Raw genomic sequence first — 19,774 nt, forward strand, 5'->3', positions numbered from 1 at the left:
AGCACAAATCTATCTAAAATCTAAAAAACTAAAGATGTGCAACTTGTAATGCAATATAGCAAGCATGTTTTCATCTTTTAAGCTGCCCTTCTGTCTACAAAAGTATTCAGGCTTATAGATTAAAACCTAATGATCATGGTAAATATCTATGGAAAAAAGTCTTAAAACATATTCTTGGCTTTTTTTCAGTGCTCTTTTTCTTATATATATATATATATATATATATATATATATATATATATATATATATATATATATATATATATACATATATATATGTATATATTCTTGTGAAAGTTGCCAAGTAATTATACCTGCTTGCCTTATCCCTGCAAAGCAGCATTTGTGCATTTATAACGTTAATAAAGTTTGCTTGCTTTCTGACTTCATAATAAACAGCATTAAGCCTTGGATAACCGATTTCTTTTCAAAACTATGCGGCATTATGCTGCCCTCTTCTGTTACAGAGGCAGAGTTCATCTAAATCGCGGAACATACGCCCATTGCCATGTGTAGCATGAAAATCTGTAGAGGCTCTATATTATTACAGATAATCAAGTTATTTACTACTAATGATTAGACTAAATTCATGTGGCAAACGGGACGGATAGAAACTGCAGCTGTATGAAAGCTTTTAACAGCTATTGCCATTGTAACATTGTTATCTCTTCCCTTGTTGCAGCGAATCAAATTAGTGTTTTAAACTCGCATCTGCCCGCTTCATAAAATCCCAGTATCAATAAAGTCCTGAAAATGAAACTAATATGTGAATTTCGTCGACGGGATTTAATGTAAAGCTGTTCTCCAAAACCCACAAAGCTTCGGTTTCTTTGTCGCGGCAGCCTGCCAAGGTTCCATTCATAGCAAGCCAATCAGAGAAGAGTTTACTGAGGACTTCCATCCAATAGCGGCGCTGTTTGCTGTTTGGCCCTGTTGCGACCGCGGACAGACAGAAGCAAGTGGACCGGTTTGAAGCTAAGCTAATTCAGTCAAATTACATCAAGTTAATTTAGCTTTTTTCACTGATTTCATTTACAGCAAACGCGCTTATCTGTTTTCGAAAAATCAAAGCTATCTGTAAATAGTCGAACCGGTAGGCTAACGAGAAGAATTGGGCGTTTATCTTAATAAACCGCTTCTGTCCTGCTAGCTTAATTGGCAGCGGGTAGGCGCCACTTCTGTTTGACAACAGCGCTATTTCGTCACGTTCCCGGTGTTGTTTGTAGCGGCTCGGCGAACTAGCTAATTTCCGTTAGCCACGAAGGAAATCGCTCAGAGATTTTTTTAACAATAAAAATAAAGTTAGAATGGCAGAATTCCTCGAAGATCCGTCAGTTCTCACGAAAGACAAGCTGAAGAACGAGCTTACGGCAAACAATGTGCCCCTTCCGAGCGGAGAGCATAAAAAAGAAGTGTATGTGCAGCTGTATCTGAAGAACCTGACCGTACTGAACAACAAGAAGACCCCACCTGCAGACACCTTCTCCAGCGATGAAGAGTTACCTGCCCCGGTGGTGTCAAACAAAAGTCGCTCCGGAAGGGTAAGTTTCTAATTGCTAAAAATTAGGTTTTATTTTTACTTTTTCCCACCTGTGGTTTGATGGTAATCTCCACGCGTCTGATTGGACTGGTTTATGTTTCGAAAATTGCAACACTAATGTTTCTTCTTTTTTTTTTTCACCTTTTTTACAGAAAGCTACCAGAAAGACAGACAAGCCTCGTGCGGAGGAAGTGGAGGTGACAGATCTGACTGATGAAGACTTAAAACAGCAGCTGGCAAAGCACGGTGTGGACGTAGGACCCATTGTTGGTGAGTTCCCTGGATTCATTCATTCATGTCCTACACATGCGAAATAAAACAAATGTAATTTATCAAGATGGCAAGAGCACAGATACAAAAATGAAAATTTTAAAAAAGAATAAAAAAGCAATCGCAATACATCCTTTAAAAACTGAATCAAACAATGATACTAATAGCGTGAAATTTTTATACTAATCACAGTCAAAACAGGAAAATCTGGCTTTTTTTTTTTTTTTAGTGTAAGATTTGATCTAATTCCAACCCAACCCAAGACTATACAAATGTACAACACCATAGTCAAAACAAGTCTAGTCCAACAATAAATGTCAAGACCTATGCTGTCATAAGAGAATATGTTTGTTTTAAAGGTAAATTATATTTTTAAACCCATTTTTTGTAACAGCAAAAACAGTTAGTCAAGGGTTTTCCAGTTATAAAAATAAAAATGGCAGTCCATTTGTTACACTGTGCAGTGGATTGTTGCTAAATCCACAACTACAAGGAGCCTAATATATTAGTTATGTGAGATGAACATAATTACTTGCAATGATTAAATACAAAGGTGATGAGAGGTCAGGGAAAAGAAACAGATTAGAGTTGGGCTAAATTAGTGAACTAAACAAATCTAAAACTGAAAACAGTCAGTTTTAGTAAGTTTATTACTACTGTTAGTTACTGCTGGTAACTCCCACTCCACTTATAATAAATAAGAAAAATGCAAGAAGCAACTGAGGAAAAAAGCTTGAGGAGAGGGAGACGTGCAGATGAGCCTCCACAGCCAGTCAGTATGGTGAATCAGCGAGCATTTTAACCAGATGATGGGAAAAAAACAATATGCAGGCAGCAGATCAACCAATTCATCAAGGCACACCTAACACAAAACGTTTTATGATAAGAATCAAATCCATTGTCCAAAAAAATTATAAAAATCTGTACTATGCAGGACATTGCATAATCATACAATGAAAATGAAATGATACAAAGATGCCGGTAAATCTGAAAAGAAAACTAAGGCAAATACTATGCAAACGTCTAATGAAAGGCATGAATTATTTTCCCTTTAAACCCTCTCTGTGTCCTTTCAGCCTCTACCCGTAAGGTGTATGAGAAGAGGCTGCAGAAGCTTTTGGACCAGCCTCCAGCTGAACCCGAAGCTCCTACTGTGACAACTCTCCCCAAGGCAGACAGTAATCAGAACGGCAACACAAACTCCGACCAGTACAGCGACAAAGAAGACGGTGAGCCCTTAGGGGGGTGTTGGTTGGTTGGTTGGGGGTTTCATTGAGGAAAGAGTTTCCAAATTGGTTGCAATAGGCCCATGAGTATTACACATTACACATATTTGTAATACCCATCATGATATTGATGTTCCCTCATTTTGATCTTCACACAGAGGAGGTCCCTGCCCCTGAACCAGAGCCAGTTCCTGTGGTAGAGAAGCCTGTGAGGAGCAGGGGAAAAGCTCCTGTCACTGTCAGAACCAGCAGCAAACGGCAGACAAAGGTGTGGCTCACTCTACCAGCTCTGCATCAGTAATAATAATTGGCAGTCTCAGAGTGCAAAGTGTCTTAAGTGGATTTAGTTATTTAATATTATAGATTACTAAAAAGCCAACAAATAGACTAATATTTTTCTAACCCATCTTATTCACAACAATTCCCACAGAGTAAAACAGACCAAGCATAAAGATAAGTTCATGTGTCACTTGACCCACTCTGGATTCAGTTGATGATGTTTTTCTGCATCACCAACTGAATGCATGCACATTCTCGTCACTCTGCAGCACGCAGAGTTTGCACACCTTCAGTTTAACTGCAGGGTGTGATGTGGTGGTATTCCCAATGTTCAGCTCAAAAGAGCAAAAGGGTGAATGTGTTACACATTTCCTCAGCAAAAGGAAATATTCAGTAAAAATGTGACACTATAAAATATTTGGGCATATTGGGGCCTGATGAATGTAAAAAGAAAGAATTACCAGATTTTTTTTTTTAACCTTATTTTTGTTTTTAAGAAAAATAAGAGGCACATGAGGATATTTGTTTACATTTTTTAGAAGAACAGTAGCAGTATAATGTCCTTGTAAGTGGATATCAGGCCCTTGTAGAGCAAAATTGAGTATTTTGGTCTAAATAACCCAAAATGTGATGTCCACATATGTGGACACCAGGTCCTAGGAGGTTAAAGTCAATTTTAAACTAAAACTTCACCAGCTTCAGGCCAGGATTTGTGGTTAGCTTTATTTAGTATCAGCATCTAGTTAGGTAAAAAGAGTGCCACTAGAATAACACTGAAATCGTAATGCTAAAGATGTTGACTTCAAGCTCTGCATACCTCACTAACCTGCTCATCTCGCTTCATCGCACCCCACTATAATTACAGCATAGTTTCAGTTTGCATGAACATGTTTTATGTTACACTGACAGGTGGTGGAGGAGATTTCTGAAGAGACCCCTAAAAAGGCCACTGAGAGTGTGGTTGAAGATATCCTTGCCAATGAAATAAGCACACCAACCGGCATCAGGTAACACCTGATAATCATGTTTTATGTTATTTATCTTTATTTGTTTTGAGACAGTTGTATGGAACATGCGAACCGGATATTTGGAAATATTAAAGAACACGACTACTGTGATGTGTTAGAGAGTCGAAGGGTTTTTGACAGTGCTACAGTGCAGACTCCAGCAAGTGTAATTGTTCTTGGTAGCCAAAAAAAAAAACTAAACATGGGTTGTCATAATTTGGAATACACGGAAGGCTGTGACTATGTCTGTTTACTACGTAATGCTAACACAAAGCCAGTAATCTGCTAGGTGTTTAAGTAAAACTGATCCACATTTGTTAGCTCAAACTAATAATCTGCTTGGCTTTGACACTTTACCCAAACTACATAAAAAAGCTAAACACAGCATACAAAGACTACAGATGGCACGACACCACTTTTTTATGTCCGATACCGATATCATAAATTTGGATATTGGCCGATACCGATATGAATCCGATATAGTGTGTTTTTAATCAATAAAACTGTTTATATATATATATATATATATATATATATATATATATATATATATATCTTGCTGCATTTTGTATAAGTTCAAACTCAAGTTTAAAAAGAACCCACTAAAGCTATTGTTATACCTGTATGCAAAAAATACACTGCACCCAAAACATTTCATAGTTCAGCAATACTGATCGATCTAATAAACTTAAACCCACTCCATCCTCCCTATTCTGGTATTTTAAAGAGTACTTACCTACCTAACTAATAGGGTTGTAAACTCCCAGCAAAAAAAAAAATAGGGAACCCCCCTCCCCACCTCATGATGCTTAATCGACATAATCAACTTTAATTTGATGCAGTGTGGGGAAAAAAATGCACAGAAATCAATTATTTTTCTACAATATTTAAATAGATTCAACATCTTTCTTCAACAGAACTGCAGACTGCACAGATGGTATCTTCCCAAAGGGAAAAAGTACTATAGCTTACTAGGGTATATTAGGCTTAATAGTTACTATATACAGTAATGGACTTCTACACATTTTACATCACATTAAACCTTTGGGTGTAAGATTCAGATAATTATTTATTAAAAGCTAGATATTTTAAATGAGAATAAGAATGAAAAGTATGTCTTTGTGCCCCCCTTTTCCCTGTTAATGCCCCATCGGCCCCCCTGGCTAAACTTTGCTAGATCCGCCCCTGCACAGTTACCAGCCGTCAGATACGTAGAAAAAGATCCTGGTGTAGAAAGTAATATTAAATAAATTCTAACAACAGATTATCAAGCTTAAACGTGCTGCTGTTGTTCAGCCGCTGGTTTCCTCTTTCTGGCACGAAGTGGGTGATAAACAAACAAGAGAGACGGACTGATGACGATCAGCTGATCGTTAATCAGTTTCACGATTGAAGTAGCAGCAGGAGGGAGAGAGAAGAGGCATTCGCTCCATATATCGGTTGTTAAGCTTAATGCTGGAATGCTTTACAAACATTCAGAGATGAACTTACACACTTGCTTTACTTCTCTCTGGGATAACTTTCTCGGAGATGAAATGCCGGTTTGGTAGCGAGACTCCAAATGCTCAACCAGACCGCAGACAGGTCCCACACCCACAGCCGCTCTATCACGTGATGCTGGAACCAGGAAGAAATCTGTTAAGAGACTCAGCAATCTGACTCAGCCAGTTAGGATCTAAAGAAGAAGGAAGCAGTAGTAGGGTTGTTGTTGTTTTTTTTGTTTTGTTTTTTAAACCAGTAACACATGGTGCACCAGCTTATCTCCAATTTTTAAATTTACTGCAATCCAGCCCTCCTCACTGCAATAGATCAAGGAAGCTGGCTAAGGATGTATTTGAACAGACCTCTTTCACTTTAAGTGTTTTGTGATTGAGCACAACCGAGTAAACTTAAAGCTGCCGTACACCATTCAGGACCCCTTGCTGTTTTCACTACATTATCAGCATCTCAGATTAAAAGGGCTAAAGAGTGCTGTTGGAGGCATTTAGCAGCCTTGTGAAAAGCAGACAAGCACTCCCTGACTTTTTTTTTTAAGAGGCCTTTTTAACCAAATTACATGTTTGCTTTGGCGGAGAATCTGGAAAGTTGCTGAACACTCGGATTTCAGTCTGTTATCTCACTTACAATGTAGCTTGGGATACATAACAGGAGTTAGGACGATAACTAGCTAATTTTACTCCTAGGTGATTCTATCAGCTAGGGAATGATTCTTTTTTCTTTTAAATATGTAAATAGTGTATCGTGCAGTGACGGCACATGCTTCTGTACAGGAGAAACATGGAAAGCTACAGCTGTCAACAACACAAAAAATAGTTTCAGTGCAAAGGTAAAGCTAGCATGTTACAAATCTCAGGATGTTTTCACACATACTCCTCCTGTATCATATACTCTAGTCTGAATCAACGAAGTTTGGTTTCTTGACACAACAAAAAAAACAAGCAAACCAAAATATGTCACTACAAACCACATGAGAAGGCTTTTTGGCCAGATACAGGAAACGCAGGAACAAGTTGCTGTGTTCTCGACTGGTGGAGAACTTGAAACTCCATTTATATTTATCTGGAAAAATATTTTACATGTGTGTGCTCTGCCGCATTCCCAGAATACAAAAAGCATGCCTGGCTACAGGAAGACTTTTAGCTCACACTTGAAGTATTCACCTCAGATCATGCTCTAGAGCAGCCTTTTATTGAACTACTAAATAAACAAATTGGTATTCTCCTTCTGGCCAGATACGTGGCAGCGCTTCAGCTACAGTTTTGTTCGTATTTAGCAAAAATAAAATGCAGACATAACTGTACACATTAGTTTTTGATTGCTAGTGAAAAACTGTTTTCTTTACAAATACTCTCTCACTGAACTAACACAGCCAATCCCTCAACATGTTTGTATTCTCTGCTTATATGGCTTTCATATTGAATATTTGTTTTTTGCTTTTTAAAGAACTTATTTTAACATTGCACTCAATAAAAAACAAATCCTCCCTAACAAAAAAAAATAACTTCAAGGGCCAAATTGCATTATGCAAGTAGGGGTGACGTGGGCCGCGAGTTTGAGATGCCCCTGCTCTAGAGTTTGTTTGTTTTTTTTGTTTTTTTTTTGGGGGGGGGGGGGGGGTTGTTTGGTTTTTTTTGGAACTAGATTAATTCACATTACAGCACAAAAAGATAATGTTGCTTTATTTTGTGCAAAGAAAAGAAGTTCTTTAAATGGCAAGGTTAAATATTTAAAATCTTTAAATTTGGGTCTAGATCCTTTTGATCTGCTCAGAAAAGATCATAATATGTGAGCGCGAGCTGTGGGGAAAACTGTTGAGTGCACAGATGTATTTGTTTAATTTCAGTCTAATCAAATTTTTCTTGTTTTTGTTTTGGGTTTTTTGGGGGGGTTTTATCAGTGCGACCTGCAGGCGTCCAATCAGAGGGGCAGCTGGTCGGCCTTTAAAACCAAGTGAGTACTGGCTGGATGAGTCCCGCGTGAAGACCGATGTCCACACCGAATACAACTTGTATTCTGAGTCTCTGTCCCGGCCGAGCTTCACGGTCCCCCCAAACGCAGCACCAGTTCGACGAAGCTTCCTGCCCCTGCTGCTCAAGCTCCTGCTCCTTGTGGTGGTGTGCGCTTCTCTGTTCTTTGTCTACCAGAACCTGGACGCCGATCAGATCAGTACCCTCAAAGGCCTCTCTGACAGCGTCGTCGTCCCGGTCCAAAGCGCTGTGGACAAAGTCGCCACCTACCTGGGCTTCAGCGGCAGCGGTGTCACAGAGGACAGCCACAAGTAAAGACCATCAGCAGCCCCTCGCCATACCCACAGCACCTCCCTGCCGCCCACCACAGCACACCACAACTCAAGCAGTAAACCTTGCTCACCTCTTTTCCTCCATGTGTGGACAGATTTAATTGGAACGATTAAAAATTGTCCTCTCTGGACTCGGACTTTCCTCCTGCCACAAGAGGGAGGTATATTCAAACAGTAGCTTCTGGATAACACTGTTTGTGGCAGTCAGAAGAGACTAATTTTAATGTTGATTTTAATCTGTGAATTGTTTGTGTCTTTGTGTGTATTATAACCCTCATATGTAGAAATGAGTGCAGAACGGAGAGGCCATTTTTATCCGTGCATGGTTGTAGTTTTTAAAGGTCATACTGTAGTTTTTTCCGACGCCGTGTACCAGGTGTTTTCTGACGGTGAAGTGCCTGGACACTATTAGCACTTAGTGCCCTCCCGTACATCTACATATATATAATTTTCTTTTTTCTTTTTATCCCCAAGCACAGAGCAGCGCTTATACTAACACCAGAATGTCTACACCCGTGTTTCTTTATCAAATAGGGACGCACTCATGTATCGAATGGTGTTGGCTGTTATTGGCCTTGTTAACTGATCAGCTTATTGGCAAATATGATGACATTTCATTGGCATTGGGGGAGGGGGTTATTTGTTGTGCGTCATCCGTTTTGTGCTAAATGTTCACAGATAGTTTGATAAAATGATATTTAGTTAATATGATGATGATTTCTCTTGTTTCCCTGCCACAAAAGGGGAATATAAAAACAAGATAAATAAAAGCCAGCATTAGCTTTAGGCCGTACTGTCACTGTAAGCATTGCTGCCAGGCCAAATTTTCACAATCAGTGCGTCTTTGGTATCAATTTCAACATTTTCTCTCCAGCTATAGTGTTAAGTAGAATGTTTGATTTATTTCTATGGTGCTCAGGTTGATTCAGCTCAAACATTTTTCATGTGGTCTGTGTTGGGAGGAGCCGTGGTGTAATCAGGTCACATCACTGCATGAGGAAAATCAGCCCACATTCAAGCATGAATTAGAAGCTCTTTTTTTTTTTTTTTTAATAAATCTTTTTTAATAGCTGATCACTGCTAAGATCTCTCATAACAGGATTTGTGATCGTGGCTTAAATTTTAATTCTCGGCGTTGTGTATTGTAGCGATTTTTACACTTGGCAAGTTGAGGTTATAAAGTTTATTCTGCTTTCTGCCTCTTGCATCGACATTGTCTTTTAAGACTTGCAAACAGAAAATTATGAGGAAAATAAAGAATTCAGCGATCACAGGTTACTGGTTTTGTCCATCCCTGCCAGTCCAGTTCATGTGAGTTTCCATGCGTTGAGTTGTAGTGCTCTGTTGTGCTTTTTCTTTTGTCCTGTTTTTATAAGATTTCTGATCCTTCGGTCCTTTATGCAGGGCTGGCTGTGTAGCGTGCACCCACATAGCCCACCTCACAGGCTGCAGGTGTTTCCAAGAGGAGGAAAGTACATCCTTTTATTTTTTTATTTTTTTTTCCTCTCCTCTCTTTTTTTTTTTTTTTTTTTTTTTTCTCTCCAAACAGTTAGCCTCATTTTATTTTTGTCACAAGTTCCGCCTGGGCAAAATTGTAAAGACGCTCCAGGTTTCTCCGAATGGGGTCGTTTATCCGCTTGGAGTAACAAGCAAGGATGCATTTACTCGAGGGGGTGTTGGAAGATTTCTCGGTGGCGGGGATTGTTTCTATTTTGATATTTTTCTAAAGTGGCGTGTTCAACTTTTTATAGCATATTGTAAAGCAATACATGCAAGTAATACTGTATCTTAATCTGAACCTTGCTGAGTTAACTCAAGTGATTTGATCATCAGGCAGCTCTCCCACAACGGACAGAAACGACAGGGGTTATGTGGGTAAGGATTCTGAATCTGTTTATTTATGATAATGTAGGCAGTGTATCATAAAATAAACTTGGTTGTTGCTAGATTTTTTTTTCTTCTGTCTGTGAATCCTTTGAGACCAATAAGTGTTTTATGCATGTTTTGCTTTTCTTTTTTGAACGCCATAGCTTTTCATTTATTGAACATTTGTTGTGATATTAAATAAGAAATCAGATATTGTAGCTTCTGTTGTCATCACTGTAAACTCATGGAGACAATTGCAATCTCTGAAGTAAAAATGGTGTTCACTCTGCGGCATTACATTGCTCTCAGAAGCTAGCTTTAATTTGTTTGACAGCGGGCCTCTTCCAGACCAGGCTCCAGGATGGCCCCAGTAACCCTACCCAGGGTAAGGTAACCTGCACCATTGGTTTATAAGTCAAGGTCTTAGTCAGGCTCCTCACCCAGGACCAATTTGCCTTAAGAGACGCTACCAGCAGCAAATTGTCCAGGACAAGATCACTCAGTCACACAGACACCTCCATGACACTAGAGTAGTAGGTCATGGAGTTGAGTTCAGGGGCCTCACTAAGATGTCTACAGAAAGCCTCATAGGTAAGGTGTTTCATGCATGTGGTACTGGGTGAAGACCCAAGACAAGCTGGAGAGATTATGGGTCTCAGCTGGTTTAGGTACCTCCCAATATTCCCCCAGAAGATATGTAGGAAGTGGCTGGAGAGAGGGAGGTCCAGACACCTCTGCTTGGACTGCTGCCTCCAGGACCCATCCATGGAAGGAGGGAAGGATGGATGTTAACTATTTTAATAACCGAGCAAGGAGGTGCATTGGTGGCTTTTTAAAGGCGATGAAAGAATGTGTTTGCACTTTGCTGCATTTCATGCCTTCCCTCACGAACTGCACACAGTGTTTTATGAATCTTTTCTGCATGAGACTGTGTATCCCCCTGCTGGTTCACTGGTGTGTGTGCTTGTGTTTGACAAAGTGTCCTCATGACACTCAGATCCAGCAGCGTGTAAACAAGGACTCAGCGTCCAAATGCTCGATCAGTCCACACCTGCAGCTCAATCACAGATCTATTTCTTGGAACAATTTAAAGAAAAATGCAAGCTGAAATAAGTTTGGTTTTTTTAAAAAAGATAATTAAAAGTCAGGAAATAAAGGCAAAATTACCTAATTTATATTAGGTATATTTACATAGTGAGGTAAAAGGCAGGTCCATCAGAGTGTGTGAGTGTTGTACTGACACTAAAACGCAGGACTTTTTGTTTGTTAATTATTAACTTTGCTAATTCCAACCCAAAAGACCGGCTAGAAGGACAAACACCACAAGACCAAATCTGCTGGAGTCACCGGCATGTGGCATTCATTCACCCACTGAATATGTAAAGTAAATGTGACAATAATGTCTGCAACAATAACAGCTCTAATTTTGGTTTGTTTTTGGAATACGTAGTCATGTTTTGCTATTTCGCATGAAGTGTCAGTGAATGATGTACCAGCTGACTGTGGTGGCTGATGGAGTGCCAAATTGAGTCTTTGCAGGGGACGGAGAGGCTTAGCCCATTAAATCCGGCAGACTGCAGACTGACAGCACAACAGGAAGAAGAGTAGTCACACCGTACAGCACGACAGAGGAGAGTCTCACTGTAGCCCAAGGAGTTACACCTGGACGCTCAACAAAACAGGTGAACTGTGGTATTTCCGTGTTGTGTAGATAGTATAATTTTATCTTTCTGTTGTTGAAATATGTGTAGCAGTTTGTGACACCTGAATGCCTTTGGCTTTGTTTTGCTTGCATCAGTCCTCTCTTCACTCTCACTTTAGGGTGGTCCATTTCAGTGTGTGCAGAACTGTGAGTCACATTTAAGTTTACGTGTACGTAGGGTTTGCTTGTGTTTACAGTGGCAGTCAGAGTATTATTTTTTCAAGGGATTTGTTTTCACAACCACAAATGAAAAGTTTATGTATAAGCAGGGCAATTAGCTAGAAGATAAAATTCTGCATTACATCAATTTTATAGCTGAGTTTGGGGCTTTCCTGTTGCTTTGTTTTGTCATCATGTATTCATTATATCTCATCCTCCCCCGTAGTGGCTGTTTAGGTTCAAGTTCAAGGCAGATGTAACTTTTTGCAGACGTCGCAGCCGACTACCTCACTGTGTTGGAGTACCAACCATGCTTCTACTGCAGTTGACTGAGAGTTATGAAAAGTGCTGTCACCCTCCCTCCCTCCCTTCCCTTCCCAATGACCTTGGATGCTAAGCCATCTCATTAACCGCTCACATTTACGTGACTGGAGTGCATGGTGCTGTCAGCTGGTAATCCAGCTTCAGTCTTGGATAATGAATGGATTGTTTCAGCATTGCACTTTCAATAGCAGCATATTCAGCATTCATGCCTGCTATTAGAGACACACAGGGATGTTAATGTCTGTCTCTTCAAGCATAAGTGCCCCTTGCTTTACATTATTTGCAATTTGCAGTGTATGGTTTTAATCTAATTATTTCTAAATGTATCTGATGGTTGTTTAACAACAGCATCATTTCAGATTCATTACAGGCCAGTGTTTTAAACTGTGCTTAGAGAGACATAAAGCAGGTCCCTTCATTCATTTAGAATAAATTATCAAGCCTTTTAAATAGAAATCAGCTGTTCTTTTGAGACCTCCCATTAGAGGTGAGGTGTAGCAGATGGAAGCAGCGTTAAGGGATTACAGTAACTCCTTTAACAGTCCGCAGTCAGTCAATCAAGTTGGCATCCGATTATACTGCTACGTCCTCCTCGTTTGGGAAGGAGGGAGGAAGGCGAGGAGCGGAGCTCTGTGCAGCTGACAGCTCCTCCATCTAACCCTGAGTCACATGAGCTCTGTGGGACTGCTGCAGCTGAGTGGATACTTGCCTGGACCGACTGCATTGCAAAAACTGTGACTCAGGGAGGTGTTGTGGATGCAGGAGGGGGGACGGAGCTCTGTAGGAACACGACTTAGTCATCCATCCAGGTGGCCATGCTGATTACATGGTGGTATTTATACCTTGCAGCTCGGAGCTTCATCGGACAATGCAAGTATTGCTGGTGTTTTTGTGTCTGGCCATATGTCATTTCAAGGTGAACTCTCTGCAAATAGAGAACGCGTGAGACAGGACCTAATACGGTTCTGTCTGAGAGCAGATCGCCTCCTTCATACCTGCTAGAAAGGGAAATAATGCACTCTCTAGTTTGCTGTAAATGATCGAAGTGTCTTCTATGCCACTGTATGTCAGGCTTGCGTTAGAAATCCCTCTGCACTCTGACTTATTTATGAGTTGTGTGCATGCGAGGCTGCACGCAGGACCATTGGCTACTGTCGTGTCTGTGTAAAATGCTCTGCTGCTTCACCTGACCCTAAACACTCATCCCTTTCTTCTTTCATTTACACTTCTCAGCACTGAAAATGGCTTCAGTCCTGCAGAAACTGATCACACCGCTGTTCAGTGGTCCACCTGAGCCTCCGAGGAATAAAGTTACAGTGGTGGGTGTGGGCCAGGTTGGCATGGCCTGTGCTCTCAGCATCCTACTCAGGGTAAGAGTCTCACTGGTTCTGCCTCTCAGATTACCACGCTGCCTGCTGGTGTCACAAGATGGGATCATACTCAGGCTCTTCCAAGATTGCCACGAGATTACTGATCTCTTGGTGTCTGATCTGACCGTTATCCCTTTACTGCATTTGTTAACGAGGAAACATGTATTTGTAATCAAAAAGGAAGAATTACAGTGGATGTATCCTAAAGCTGTTCAGGTTTTATTTTCATTCACTTAGATAACCCGTTTCACCGTTAGACTGAATCATACATCATAAAACAATTATTTAAGCCATTAGGCTTAAAACAGACTAGGTTGAAGCTCTCTATTATGTTCTTTTTTCAACTAGTTCTAATGGCAACAAGCAAACTGTACTATGGATCGATTTGACCTTGACTGATATGTGCAGGAGCTGGCTGATGAGCTGGCGCTGGTGGATGTGGTGGAGGATAAGCTGAAAGGAGAGATGATGGACCTGCAGCATGGCAGCCTCTTCCTCAAAACCCCCAAAATAGTTGCAGATAAAGGCGAGTTCATATCGCAGACAAACACACACACATGTACACACATACACATGCAAACACACAGGAGCTCAAACTCATAAAGCAGCCTTAGTTTTAATTAAAACTCTTTAAAAAGTATTTACAGGATGCAGCTCACTATGGAGCTGTTTAAATTTAATTTCCCACCTTTTCAAAGGTTTGAAGGAGAATGTGAACCCAAACTGATCTGTTTTTTAAAATTTGTATTTCAGACTATTCGGTTACAGCTAACTCCCGCATCGTCGTGGTGACCGCTGGAGTCCGTCAGCAGGAGGGGGAGAGCAGGCTGAACCTCGTTCAGAGAAACGTCAACATCTTTAAGCACATCGTCCCCCAGATTGTCAGATACAGCCCTGACTGCATCATCATTGTTGTTTCCAATCCAGGTTCAGACAACCACACAGCTCTTCTTTATTTACGTCCTTAGACATGAAATCTTGCAGTATTCACCTTTTAACACTATAAATCTCTCTCTCTCTGTCAGTCGATATACTGACTTATGTGACCTGGAAACTGAGCAGGCTTCCAAAGCACCGTGTCATCGGCAGCGGCACCAACTTGGACTCAGCACGCTTCCGTTTCCTGATGGCTGACAAACTGGGAATCCACCCGAGCAGCTTCAACGGATGGATCCTGGGAGAGCATGGAGACACAAGTGGTGAGGATACTGTAGGCAATAACTGTGTATGGTGTGCACGTGTGTGCACGTGCATGAAGGTTGATGGTTTCAACCTGTGTTACAGTGCCTGTGTGGAGTGGAACAAACGTGGCTGGAGTCAGCCTACAGACGTTAAACCCTGATATCGGCACTGACAGCGACGACGAGAACTGGAAAGAGACTCACAAGAAGGTGGTGGACAGGTAGGCTGGAGGTCGCTTAAATCTAGTTTATGGATACAATATTTTAAAGTATGATCTTTTTAAACTCACCTGCTAGTGGTGAGCCGATATCTCTATTCACTGATGGGCAAGTTGATAACACAGTCACAGTCAATGCTGGACATGTGCACTGTCAGCAAAGAGCTGCACCTTAATTCAATTCAATTCAATTCAATTTTATTTATATAGCGCCAAATCACAACAAATGTCGCCTCAAGGCGCTTCATAGATACAGAGAAAAACCCAACAATCATATGACCCCCTATGAGCAAGCACTTTGGCGACAGTGGGAAGGAAAAACTCCCTTTTAACAGGAAGAAACCTCCGGCAGAACCAGGCTCAGGGAGGGGCGGCCATCTCCTGCGACCGGTTGGGGTGAGAGAAGGAAGACAGGATAAAAGACATGCTGTGGAAGAGAGACAGAGGTTAATAACAGATATGATTCAACACAGAGAGGTCTGTTAATACATAGAGACCGAGAAAGGTGACTGGAAAGGAAAAACTCAATGCATCATGGGAATCCCCCGGCAGCCTACATCTATTGCAGCATAACTAAGGGAGGATTCAGGGTCACCTGGTCCAGCCCTAACTATATGCTTTAGCAAAAAGGAAAGTTTTAAGCCTAATCTTAAAAGTAGAGATAGTGTCTGTCTCCCGAATCCAAACTGGAAGCTGGTTCCACAGAAGAGGGGCCTGAAAACTGAAGGCTCTGCCTCCCATTCTACTTTTAAATACTCTAGGAACAACAAGTAGGCCTGCAGAGCGGGAGCGAAGTGCTCTAATAGGGTGATATGGTACCACAAGGTCATTAAGATAAGATGGGGCCTGATTATTTAAGACCTTGTATGTGAGGAACAGGATTTTGAATTCAATTCTGGATTTAACAGGAAGCCAATGAAGGGAAGCCAAAACAGGAGAAATATGCTCTCTCTTTCTAGTCCCTGTCAGTACTCTTGCTGCAGCATTTTGGATTAGCTGAAGGCTTTTCAGTGAGTTTTTTGGACATCCTGATAATAATGAATTGCAGTAGTCCAGCCTGGAAGTAATAAATGCATGAACTAGTTTTTCAGCGTCACTCTGAGACAGGATATTTCTAATTTTAGAGATGTTGCGCAAATGGAAGAACGCAGTCTTACATATTTGTTTAATATGTGCGTTGAAGGACATATCCTGGTCAAAAATGACTCCAAGGTTCCTCACAGTGTTACTGGAGGCCAAGGTAATGCCATCCAGAGTAAGAATCTGCTTAGATACCATATTTCTAAGCTTTTCAGCACCGAGTACAATGACCTCAGTTTTATCTGAGTTAAGAAGCAGAAAGTTAGTGGCCATCCAGGTCTTTATGTCTTTAAGACATTCCTACAGTTTAACTAATTGGTGTGTGTTATCTGGCTTCATGGACAGATAGAGCTGGGTGTCATCTGCATAGCAGTGAAAATGTATGCTATGTCTTCTAATGATGCTGCCTAGGGGAAGCATGTATAATGTAAACAGAATTGGTCCTAGCACTGAACCCTGTGGAACTCCATAATTAACCTCAGTGTGTGAAGAGGACTCTCCATTCACATGCACAAATTGGAGTCTATTAGATAGATATGATACAAACCACTGCAGTGCAGTACCTGTAATACCTACAGCATGTTCTAATCGCTCTAATAGGATATTATGGTCAACAGTATCGAATGCTGCACTAAGGTCAAGAAGGACAAGCACAGAGATGAGTCCACTGTCAGAGGCCATAAGAAGATCATTTGTAACCTTCACTAAAGCTGTTTCTGTGCTGTGATGAGCTCTGAAACCTGACTGAAACTCTTCAAATAAACCATTCCTCTGCAGATGATCTGTTAGCTGTTTGACAACTACTCTTTCAAGGATTTTTGATATGAAAGGAAGGTTGGAGATTGGCCTATAATTAGCTAAGACTGCTGGGTCTAGAGATGGCTTTTTGAGTAAAGGTTTAACTGCAGCCACCTTGAAGGCCTGTGGTACATAGCCGATTATTAGAGATAGGTTGATCATATATAAGATCGAAGAATTAATCAATGGCAGGACTTCTTTGAGCAGTTTTGTAGGAATGGGGTCTAAAAGACACGTTGATGGTTTGGAGGAAGTAATTATTGAAGTTAACTCAGAAAGATCGATTGGAGAAAAAGAGTCTAACTTAACATCAATGGTACTAAGAGTAGCTGTAGATAATATTACATCTGTGGGATGATTATTGGTAATTTTTTCTCTAATGATAAAAATTTTATTTGTGAAGAAGTTCATGAAGTCATCACTAGTTAACGTTAAAGGGATGGTTGGCTCAAAAGAGCTCTGACTTTTTGTCAGCCTGGCTACAGTGCTGAAGAGAAACCTGGGGTTGTTCTTATTTTCTTCAATCAGTGATGAGTAGTAAGCTGTTCTGGCTTTGCGGAGAAGCCAGAACAATAAGGTCTGGCTTCTCCGCAAAGCCAGACCTTAGTGTTGGACTGCTCCACAGTCCAACACTGACCTTATTGGTCAGAAACCCTGACATGGGTCAGATTTCAAACTAAGGCCAGCATGGAAGCTCATCTGCAAACTTTCTCTTCAATTATGAAATCTTTAAGGCTAAAAGTCTCTCTTTCTTTCATCCTGGATCAACATCAGCTAGTTTAAAATATTGTGTAGATGAGTGTAGATCTCATCTTTACCGAGTCAACACCACATCACAATACAATGGCTGACTGTTTAGACACGACACAGACGTATCACCTATCGCTACCTTAGCTGTTACCTGTCACTGTCTTAATCAATCTCGGTGAATTTTCATGATTTTAGACACTTTAGACATGTTTTTGTTTTTTTTTGTTTGTTTGTTTTACATCTCTTAGTGCCTACGAGGTGATCAAACTGAAAGGCTACACCAACTGGGCCATCGGTCTCAGCGTAGCCGACCTGACAGAGAGTCTCATGAGGAACATGAACAGGATTCATCCCGTCTCCACCATGGTGGAGGTAACAGACGCTCATGTTCATGTACTCGTTAAAGAATTTCCCAGTATTCTTTAAAATATAACTTTAACTAGAATTTTGAATCCAAAATGTATAAAGTGTGAGTGTAATTACCAGTTGTGTTAAATAAAGCTCTTTTTTTCCAAGCCACTTTTCTGATAGTAAGAGTGAAACACTAAGCCAAAAAAGAATCATCAGATGTAATCCTCTGTTTGGATAATCATTATATATTCCAAAAGGCAAGTTTCAAGGAAAAACGCAGAACATTTGCAGGTTCAGTCGACACGTTCTCTTGACTTGAAGCCCAGCTACCTCAGTCACTAGAGCAAGGGTGGGGAACTCCAGGCCTCAAGGGCCTGTGTCCTGCAGGTTTTAGATATCACCCTGGGTCAACACACATGAATCATTACTAGGCCTCATTACCAGACATGTTGAGGAGGTAATTTAACCATTTAAATCAGCTGTGTTGGATCACGGACACATCTAAAACATGCAGGACACCGGTCCTTGAGGCCCGGAGTTCCCCACCCCTGCGCTAGAGCATAAGACTGTTGATCTCAGGGTCGTGGGCTCAAGCTCCACGTTGGGTGTTCAGATTTCAACTCCACCCCCTTTGAGCTTGTGTGAGTACATATGTACTATATTTCATGATGTGTAGATGTACTAGATCAGCGGTGTCGAACTGCAGGCCTCGAGGGCTGGTGTCTTGCGGGTTTTAGATGTGTTCTTGAGCCAACACAGCTTATTTAAATGCCAAATGACCTATTCAACATGTCTTGAAGTTCTCCAGAGACCTGGTAATGAACTAATCATGTGATTCAGGTGTGTTGACCCAGGGTGATATCTAAAACCTGCAGGACACCAGCCCTGGCCTGGAGTTCGACACCCCTGTTCTATACACACAGTAATGTCACATTTTAATATTTAAAAAACAATAGATCAAGAGTTCTTAAATTGCTTTCCCTATAGTGCCCCTCTTTAGACCTCTATAGCAAGTCTTTGTTATGACGCTAAGCCCTTCCACATAAAGACAGTGTGCTTTATCATCAACAGGGCATGTACGGGATCAGTGACGAGGTCTATCTGAGTCTGCCCTGCGTGCTGAACAGCGGGGGCGTGGCTAGCGTGATCAACATGACCCTGACAGATGAAGAGGTGGCCCAGCTGCAGGCCAGCGCTAACACACTCTGGGACATCCAGAAGGACTTGCAGGACGTCTAACCTGCCGGCAGGGGGAGCCAATAGCTACACCTTCCTGACTACTCATGACCTTCAGCATCACTCCACGGTCACACCAGAAAGCTTTGCCCCTCTGCACCTTCAGCCTACTGCACTATGTAGATTCCCAGATGTTTGGAGGGGTTTCATCCAGCCAGATTTAGCCGTAGGGGTCAGTTTGTGCACTTCTGCTCGCTGGAGACCAAAACGTGACCCCAATGATGAGTGAGATGCTCTGACTCATTTGTCCTTTGCTGTGTTGCACTGTGGGACCACGTGTCATGTTGCTTTGGCAACTAATAAAAGAAGCAGGGGCTTATAAAGGAATAAGTGCAGAGTTTCAGTTCTTCAGTGTTGGCTATTTATGTAGCGTGATAGAAATCTGTGAACATGGGCTTTCTCTTTTGCTGAAAGTGAAGAGCAGAGTGTTACATGTGGCCTATGATTTAACAACATGGTTCAATAAAATAAATCCTAAAACCCTGCTGGAAGCTCATGGTGATTTTACTGGAATGTATTAGTCGATGAACTCTGTCTGATCCCAATCGCCCACCTCCGACACGGCTCTCTCAGTGACCGCTGTGAAGACGGCGCGATGATGAGTGACTGATAGTTTGT

General features: G+C 41.2%; 2 protein-coding genes across 6 annotated transcripts; both read left to right on the top strand.

The window, feature by feature from the left end:
* Positions 1-913: 913 nt before the first annotated feature.
* Positions 914-12,227, top strand: tmpob (thymopoietin b). 2 transcript variants are annotated; one of them, XM_085166894.1, is made up of 7 exons: positions 914-1,541; positions 1,693-1,810; positions 2,887-3,039; positions 3,195-3,304; positions 4,225-4,322; positions 7,720-11,669; positions 11,786-12,227. In XM_085166894.1, exons 1-6 carry the CDS (start codon positions 1,308-1,310, stop codon positions 8,102-8,104), a joined length of 1,098 nt encoding a protein of 365 aa, XP_085023020.1. In that variant the 5' UTR covers positions 914-1,307; the 3' UTR covers positions 8,105-11,669; positions 11,786-12,227. The 2 variants fall into 2 exon arrangements, with proteins under 2 accessions (XP_085023020.1, XP_085023021.1); XM_085166895.1 differs by having other exon boundaries at positions 11,809-12,227.
* Positions 11,577-19,641, top strand: ldhbb (lactate dehydrogenase Bb). 4 transcript variants are annotated; one of them, XM_085166899.1, is made up of 9 exons: positions 11,605-11,669; positions 11,809-11,836; positions 13,406-13,542; positions 13,951-14,068; positions 14,296-14,469; positions 14,568-14,741; positions 14,827-14,944; positions 17,818-17,941; positions 18,992-19,641. In XM_085166899.1, the coding sequence occupies exons 3-9, from the start codon at positions 13,414-13,416 to the stop codon at positions 19,157-19,159; spliced, it is 1,005 nt and encodes a 334-aa protein (XP_085023025.1). In that variant the 5' UTR covers positions 11,605-11,669; positions 11,809-11,836; positions 13,406-13,413; the 3' UTR covers positions 19,160-19,641. The 4 variants fall into 4 exon arrangements, with proteins under 4 accessions (XP_085023023.1, XP_085023025.1, XP_085023024.1 ...); XM_085166898.1 differs by having other exon boundaries at positions 11,631-11,669; positions 11,786-11,836; XM_085166897.1 differs by lacking the exon at positions 11,809-11,836 and having other exon boundaries at positions 11,577-11,669.
* Positions 19,642-19,774: the final 133 nt, after the last annotated feature.

This window comes from Neolamprologus multifasciatus, chromosome 7 (genome assembly GCF_963576455.1).
Source record: "Neolamprologus multifasciatus chromosome 7, fNeoMul1.2, whole genome shotgun sequence".
NCBI lineage: Eukaryota > Metazoa > Chordata > Actinopteri > Cichliformes > Cichlidae > Neolamprologus > Neolamprologus multifasciatus.